Genomic DNA, 8,590 nt, shown 5'->3' on the forward strand with positions numbered 1-8,590 from the left:
CACTGAGAGGTCAAGGGTCAGTCTGAGGAAAGGCTGGCTGCTCCGGATGGGGAGGAGGTGGGCAAGGCCCGGGGGAGGGAGGGCCCGGGCCGGGCCGGCCCGCAGGGAGGGGGTGGGGCCGCAAGGCCGATCCCCCCTCTGTCCCCCCCTCCCCACGCCCCCAGCGGGTCGTTCTAGCGGCGCAGCCCCGGCCCCCCCCCCCCCCCGGGCCCCGGAGCCCGGCACGTGTCGGGCCTGGGCCCCGCGGGGTCCCGGCTCTCCCCCACGTGCGCGCACCCCCCCCCCCCGCCCCGCAGGCACACCTGTGCCGGGCCCCCGCACACCTGCGGCAGGTGACGGCCCCGGGGCGCCGACTCGGGCCCGGCCGGCCCGGGGGAGGGGGCCGGAGAGTTGGCCGTGACTTTGGCGGCGGGATGGGGGGAGGGGCGGCCGTGACTTTGGCGGCGGCGGCCGGGGGAGGGGCGGCGGCCCCCGCGCCCCGCTCCACGCAGGCGGCCGGCCTAGTCTCCCGGGCAGGCCACGGGCCGCGCCCCCGCCCGGGCCCCCTCCCCCCGGCCGCGGGCACGCGTGCCTGCCAGCTCCCCGCCGGCGGGCGTGCGGGCGCGGGGGCCGGGGCACGCGTGGCGCCCGCCCGCCCCGTCCTTCCTCCCCCTCCTCCTCCTCCCCCCCCCCCCCCGTCCCCCCGCCACGCCTAGCAACGGGCGCTGACAGGACGCAGCGGTGGGGGTGGGGTGCGGGGGGGGAGGAGGAGGAGGAGGAGGAGGAGGAGGAGGAAGCGGAATGGCCGCCGCCCCCGCCCCGCCCTCCCTCCCTCCTGCCCCGCGGCGGCGGCGGCGGCGGCCCTGACAGCTCGGGCCGGGCCGGGCCGGGCCCGGGCGGGGCGCGGCGGCCCCGGCCCCGGCCCCGGCCCCGGCCCCGGCCCCGGCCCGGCGCAGCCCCGCGGCGGCCCGGCCCGGCCCGCGCCCTCCCGCCCCTCCCCCCGCGCCGGGGCCGCGGTACCGATGTGGTTGTCCTCGATGTGCTCGATGAGGTCGGCCAGGCTCGGGAAGTGCAGCCCGCAGCCCCCGAAGCGGCAGGTATTGGAGAAGAAGGAGGCGGCCGCGATGCCGGTCATGGTGCTACATCGGGAGCCCCCCTGGCGTCAGCTCCGCCAGTGCCGGCGACGCCGAGAGCGGGCGGAGAGGGAGGAGGCAGCGGGGAGGGGGCGGAGGGAGGAGGGCGCAGCCGGGAGGGGAGGGGGAGGGCGGGCCGGGGGAGGGGACGGCCGGGCCGGGAGGCGGCGCGAGCCCGCGGCCCCGGCGCCGCCGCCCCTCACCTGGCCCGGGCCCCGGCCGCGCGGGCACCTGTTGGCGCGGCCCGGGCCGGCCCCGGCCGGGGCCCGGGGGCCCGGGGGCCCGGGGGGCCGGGGGGCCGCGCCCCGCGCTGGCGCGCTGCCTGCGGACGGCCCGAGCCCCGCGGGACGCCTCCGACTCACGGGGTGGAAGGAAGGGGAGGGGGGCCCCCGCGGGCTCCCCCAAAGTCCTCGCCTTATTCAGCGGCGCCGGCAGAGAGAACTCGTGGGCTGTCGGGGGACTTGTCCCGGCGCCCGGCCGCCGAAAGGGAGCCGGGGAGCCCCGGGCCCCCCCCCCCCCAAAGTCCGGGGGGAGGGGGCTCCATCTACCGGGCTGAGCCGCGCAGAGCCTGCGAGGGGCGTGGCCAGGAGCTGCCTGGGAAATGGAGCATCTCCCTGGCACGGCCCCGGCCCGGCCCTGGCACGGCCCCGGCTGCGCCTGCATCTGTGCCGGAGCCCTCCCCGGGGCCTGGACACTCTGGAGCCCCTCGGTGGAGACGCGAGACTCCGTGGCCCTTTCTACCCGGGATCCGCTGTGCCAAGCATTCCTTGCAGCAGAGACAGTATGATTTCGTTGCATTTCACCGGAGGGTCTGACACATAGTTTCTATACAGTTGCCTGTAGTTTCTCTCTGGAGTTGAGATGTGTTCATTTTTATCTCTGTACGGTTCATTCTTTTCTTTTCCATACATGTGGTTCCACATCTACTGGCTTCTCTATATAGTTTGCTATTTAAGTCGCTTCAGCCTATGCGCTCTGAGCTATGGTGCTTCTCTAGTTTGATCCACATTCATGTCTACATGTGTCATTTCATCTATAGCAATTGCTGTATAGAGAGTTGGACATATGGATTAGTTTCAATAAATATCAATATATAAAAATAAACAAATGTGTGCGTTTGTTTTCACCGGCCTGCCAAAGCAGTGCATGGCATGAAGAAAGTCGAGGACCAGCCTTGGAGGCAGACCCCCGGGCCCCTGGCCTGCCCGCCCCACTGACTAGCCAAGGAATCCTAGGGAAGCCTCCAGTGTCACCAGGGAACTCTGCAGGACTGGCAGCTCCTGGCTTGCTTACAGTGTATCCAGGTGGCTGATGATGAGGCTTGCCTGAAGAGGACGGTGACACCAAGGAGGCGATGACATGACAAATGCCATCATCATCACCTGGGAGGAAGGCCGTGAAATCCTCTCCATCATCTCCTGTGCTCCTCACAACCTGATCATAGAGAAAGTGTCTTGGAAACATGAAGTCACTGTATAAACACAAGTGACACTGCGAACCTTCTTATCCCCATTCAACAGATTGGAACAGGGAGAGTCACAGAGGTCAAAGGTCTTTCTTGAGGTACCATAGCTAGAAAGGGATAAAACTGGCACCTATCAGCCCACATCCACCACCCTTTCCATGTATGCTTCTCCTGCTCCCATCTCTCTGGGTCCATTTATTAATCTGCTTTTCCCTCTGGGGCAGCCCTGCCTGGAGCAAGAAGGCAGGGAAGGGTTTATTCAATGTTCATAATCAGGGGGAGCAGATCTAGTGCCCCAAAGCCTGACCCTCAGCCAGGATGATGGGTTCCCTGCCTGAGGACCCCTCACCAGGGATGATGGGTTCCCTGCCTGAGGACTTCAGCCATCACCTTGACAAATGAAGCTAGCACCATGTTCTTTCTCCTGAGAAGCAAATACTGTTTTCTCTGGTTTTCCCCTCCAAGAATCGTATTTTCGTTTTTACACCTGTATAACTTATGGGTCTTACCTTGTCAGTACACTCTTAAATAACTAAGGGAAGCTTTCTAGACTATGGTCAATTGATTAGGATTTATTAAAGTCCTAGTGCTAAATCCTGGGGAAACCAAGGCAGAAATGAGAGAGGGAGGTACCACATGGCTACATGGGATTACAAAATGATTTGCCAACCTTAAAACAAACTAGAAATACTTACTATTATTCATAAAATACAAGCAGTTTGAAGATGAACCTTAAAATTTCAGAAGGGGTACAAACGACCATTTTGTATTTCCTTGTTCATTTTAATATATACTTCTAAAAAGTTAACAGAAGCCTACACTTTCATATACAATCTGCTTTTTTCTTCTTTATAAATTATATTTATCTAAGTTTATATGAAAATAGAAAAAAGTGCCCACTTGGAAGGAAGGGAAGAAAAACCATCTTTTTTTTTTTTTCCTTTTAAATTGCTTTTTAACCTGAGATGCAGATACAGAGGAGATGCTTGCTTTACATGGGTACCTAATCTCTAAGGAAATTTCCATTTGGGCCTGGACTGTGAGTTCATCTGGGATAGGGAACTTCCTGCATGGGGACCCTGAACTGGGGTAGGTAAGTTACTTAAAATTTCTATTGAGTCTGTCTTAGAGTGACTTGCCCCAGCTGAAGTTAGAATGGATCAGAGACTCCAAGGCTAACCTACCAGTGATGCCAAACTATGTCTCAAATCTCTCAGTAAATATTGTTGATTAAGGACACCCAGGGTTTTCCTCTCCCCTCACCTCCCCCAACCATCCAGAGGGAGCTGGCCCAGGGGCCTGAGGATTTAAGTGAATCCCCTTTCCTCTCTAAAGTGTTAATAATAATGCACAAAGTGATTGGGGCTGAGAAGATGCCTTTGTTGGGTGGAGCTGGAGGCAGATGCCAAATGGCCAAGTGAGGGGTGGGAGTTGGGACTGGGGCAGACCTGATGAAGAGCCAGGAGTCAGGACTGGAGGAGAGAGGGAGCCAGAGCCAGGCAAGGTTTCTAAGGAGCAGGATTCTGGATGGGGAAATTAGAATTTTGGCTCTGGGAGGGTCCATTGAACTGGCCAGGCTGGGGAATGCTTTCAGCTCAGCATATGCAAATCTAGTAGGGCCATGCCAAGGCTGAACTTTTGGCCAAAACAGGCCTCTCCTGCCAGTCCAGCTACCATCACCCTCCTTGGCCTCTCCTATCTGAGCAGATACAAGAGTACCTACTGAGAGGACTGTAGATCTAGTCTTGGGAAGGCCACATGAAGTCATCTGCCCAACCCCATCCTCTGTTTTTTTACAGGTGAGGAAACTGAGACCCAAAGAGATTAAAGTGATCTGCCCATAATTGTAAAGGCAAATCAAAGTGAAGATTCAAACTCAGGACTTGTGGCTCTAAATTCAGAACCACCCTCTCCTCTGCCCCAGTGGATCACATTGGATTGATATCAAAGGTCAGACAGGCACATTCAGCTTTTAGTTAATACCAAGGTGGTATTATCTCATCTACAAAACATGCCTCCAGAAGTCTTCACCACCTCTTCCGCCAGCACATACATGCAGAATCCATGGAGTCTAGAAAGCACAGGTGGCAAAGGGGTACCTCTCAGTCATCAGAGGCACTTTTCCCCTTTCATGGGGTAGCCCTTGAAGTTCCTTCCTAACTTTTTGTCTGGGCCTCTTTTTGTAGAGCCTCACAGCAATCTTTCCTCAATGTCTGTTTGTCCTGACTCCCAATGGAGACCCTATCACTTGTCATCATGGCTTTTATCACTCCAAAGAAAAGTCCAGATCTTCTGAACTTCAGAGTTCACAAAGTCCTCCTTCACCTAAAGTGGGGAAGAAGACTTTGCCGCCAAGGTTGGGGATCTACTCATCCCCTCTAAGGAATTCCTTCTCAGGGTTTTCCATCACTAATCTCTCAGATGATCACATGCTCAGGTTCTCAACTGGCATATTGGTTAATACCAAACCCAACTGGTATGACCAAGGCTTCTTCATCAAGGGGAATGTACCCTGGCTCTGGAACATTCCTCCATTATATCCTGTGACTTTCAAGAACTTCTCTATGAATAAACAGTCAAGGGTTTTTCCAGCTTAGTCTAAAGTGTTTGACTGATGATCAGCTAACTGAACAACTAGAGGTGTTTAGGCCTCATCCACGCCTAGCGCCATTTCTGATAGATCTAATCTAGAAGCCTGGGCTCTCATTTTTGAGGCAGGGGTAGGATATTCTTTCAAACCACTGGGGAAAAGGAGGGAATAGAGGGCCACTTCAGAGTCAGAAATACTACTGTTCAAGCCTAGTCTTTGCCACATACTGATGAAGTTACTCTCTTAGCTTGATATCATGATAAATTAGGAGCAAGTACCAATCTACTTTGGTCAAGGGAGTTCCCCACACCAATTTAATCCCAGGGTCAGCCCACCCACCCCCCAAAACAAACAAATAAAACCTGTCTCATTGGATTAGAAAGTTCTTGAGGGCAAAGACCATTTTATAGGTTCTTATTTCTCTGCCTTCCCCTCCTCAATTAGCACAGTACCTTTCAAATAGACCAACTAGGTGGCATTATGGATAGAGCACCAGCCTTGGAGTCAGGAGGACCTGAGTTCAAAAGCAGCCTCGTACACTTGACCATGGGCAAGGCACTTAAAACCCTGATGGCCTCCCATCCAGGGTCTTCTCCAGTCATACTGATTCATATCTGGCCACTGGATCTGGGTGATTCCAGAAGAGCAAGGCTGGTGACTTAACATAGTCTCCCCTCACTCAAATCACATGCTTGGTGTGGTATCACCTCCCTGATGTCATGATCCTTGAGAATGAAGGACAAATATCATCATCATCATCATCATCTTTCAAATAAATGTGCCTTAAATGGAATCAAAGATTTATAATTCAAATGATTCCATCTCTATAATCAATTGAAGATTGGTATCTTTCTCTTAGACTATGCAACTATTAGGTAAAGAATGGCTTCAAAGTACAGAATAGAAATTTTGTTACCACACTGTGAAACTATATAAAAAAAATCTCTCTATATGTATACATACATATTTCTTTAAAAACTATAGTAGCAACCTCAAAATTTCTCATATAATACTGTTTCTTGTTATTCTTTGTATCCTAATATATTTTTAGATGATTAGTAAGTTCATAATAAAACAGAAAAAAAGTTTATTTGGAAAAGAATGACTTCAGAGAGATAATCCCCCCCCCAAGTCCATGGGAGGCTATTCCCAGAAGCAATTTCCCTATGACCATCTCTTCCTCCTCTTCCTTCTCTCTCTCTCTCTCTCTCTCTCTCTCTCTCTCTCTCTCTCTCTCTCTCTCTCTCTGTCTCTCTCCCTCTCCCCTTTCCTCCCTTCTTCTCCCCACTCTTCTTCCCTCCCATCTTTCCTTCTTTTCCTTCCTCTCCTTTCTTTTCGACTCTCCCAAATAAGAGGCTCATCCCCAAATATACTGGGAACACTGGGAACACACAATTTTTCTTTTAAAAAGTTTTCACTTTGCTGTGTGCTGTTATGGAAAATGTTTGTTTCGAGGAGGGGGGTCAATGACTATATTGGGCAAAGTCAGAATCTAGTCTATTAAGAAATCTAAAGCTTTCTACATAAGCCAAATCTTTAAGCAAACATTCCCACCCATTACTTTCAATTGCTTGCCCAAAATACTCCCAGGTTAGGACACAGCAAACATTTTCAAGGGAAAGGGAGGGTCTGGTGGCAGATCCTGCAATAATCTTGTATTCATATAGGCTCTGGACTTACTCCCTTAACCATTCCTTGTATTGATACTTTGGGTCCCCTCTAGAATGTGGCTAGCTACATCTTCCTATCAGTGTCTAAGAATAAACTTGAGGATTTGAGGTTCTCTTATAGCAGCTTGCCCCAATATCAATCACCTATTAATTTCTTCCCAATATCATAGAATTGATTTCTCCTCAGTATCTAAGCAACATCAATTGCATCAGTATGATTTTGACCAATATTAATTAATCAGTTAACATCAATTTTTACTGGGAAAGAGAGTCGATGTTTTTTTTTGGGGGGGGGGTTCCTTCTGGTCCTTCATTATTGAAGAAGACCGTGACATCAGGGAGGTGATGCCATGACAAGCACATGAATTGAATTTGAGTGAAGGGGTTCTGTGCTGAGACACCAGCCTCACTTTCTACTCCAGAGACATCTGGGTCTAGTGACCAGTTAGGAATTAGGATGATTGGAGATGGCCCTGGATGGGAGCAATCAGGGTTAAGTGACTTGCCCAAGGTCACACAATTAGGGTCAAGTGTCTGAGGCCGAATTTGAACTCTCTTCCTCCTGACTCCAAGGCCACATAGCTGCCCCACTGGACAAGACCCAAAGGACAAAAATCTCTGAAACCAAGAAAATAGCTTCTACTTCTTTGGTCCTTGGGGTGAATGAACTCTGACTCAAAGAGGTTGCCACAAAGCACATTCCTCATCCCATTCCACCAATGTGTTCATTACATAGTCATTAGATATAGGGACTGGGCATACAGGTCAGCCAATCAAAAAGCAGTAAGTGCCTACCATGTGCAGGCACTGCCCTAAGCACCATGGAGATGCAAAGACCTGCAATGGCTCACACTTGGATTTGGCAACTTTGGCCACCAGTGGACTCAGTGGTAGTTGCTAAGTGATGGATGTCTGATAGCTCTAGTGACTTTTTAAAACTCATAATCTCAGGACCTGGTCCGTTCCATTTCCTATATTTAATCACCTAAGATCAGGAAAGAACAGATGCTACAGAGATAGAAAGAACATGTGTCCATGACCCCATGGCAGCCCAAGGAAGGAGACAGGCAGCTGTCAGCACAAGACTCTCCTACCATTGCTTGTTGTTTAGTTATTTCCAATTGTGTCTGACTCTTCATGGCTCTTTTGGGGTTTTCTTGGCATAGAGAATGGAGTGATTTGCTGTTTCCTTCTCCAGCTCATTTTACAGACGAGGAGACTACAGTTAACAGAGTGCATTGACTTTCCCAGGGTCACACAGCTAGGAACAGTCTGAAGTCACATTTGAACTCAGGAAGATGAGTCTTCCTCTACCCAGGTCTTCTATCTCCTGTGTCACCTAGTTGCCCCCTCAGTTGCTTCTTTGAGGTTTATAATATTTCTCCTTCTTCCTCAGAGGAAGTCCACAGGGCAGAGAAAGAATTTTCTTCTGCCTGTGACTTTTTGTATGCCTGCTTGGTTCCGGATCATTGAGGGTAGAGCTCTTTATGAAGTAACATTCCACATTTTGGGGAGGAGGATCATGATCACTCCATGTGGATTGGCAACAGGCAGAGCAGACTGTACCCACCCAAAGACTGGGCTCTCACTGGTCAGTCCTCCCTCTCCCTTCCTGCCTCCTTCCTTATATCTGTGAGCTCATCACTGAGGTTGAGCTTCCCAAGAGGCAGATGGATGCCCCTCCATGCCTGCCTGCTCATGTCCTCCCAGAAGACATCCCAGGGATCCATTCAAGATGTCCTCGGGGTCCCTC

General features: G+C 52.2%; 1 protein-coding gene and 1 long non-coding RNA gene across 2 annotated transcripts in view; one reads left to right on the forward strand and one right to left on the reverse strand.

Annotated features, from left to right (window-relative positions):
* The window catches only part of JAZF1 (JAZF zinc finger 1), a 202,784-nt gene extending 201,570 nt beyond the window's left edge, over positions 1–1,214 (reverse strand). Inside the window, exon 1 of the mRNA XM_074195555.1 lies at positions 1,000–1,214. Coding sequence (XP_074051656.1) covers positions 1,000–1,114 — 115 coding nt within the window. The 5' untranslated portion in view covers positions 1,115–1,214. The remainder of the gene's footprint in view (positions 1–999) is intronic.
* LOC141494409 (uncharacterized) lies at positions 955–5,126 on the forward strand. The gene is made up of 3 exons (XR_012470432.1): positions 955–1,076; positions 3,549–3,670; positions 4,377–5,126. It is a non-coding gene; the product is annotated as an uncharacterized LOC141494409 (long non-coding RNA).
* The last annotated feature ends 3,464 nt before the right edge of the window (positions 5,127–8,590 follow it).

This window comes from Macrotis lagotis, chromosome 7 (assembly GCF_037893015.1).
Source record: "Macrotis lagotis isolate mMagLag1 chromosome 7, bilby.v1.9.chrom.fasta, whole genome shotgun sequence".
Taxonomy (NCBI): Eukaryota; Metazoa; Chordata; class Mammalia; order Peramelemorphia; family Peramelidae; genus Macrotis; species Macrotis lagotis.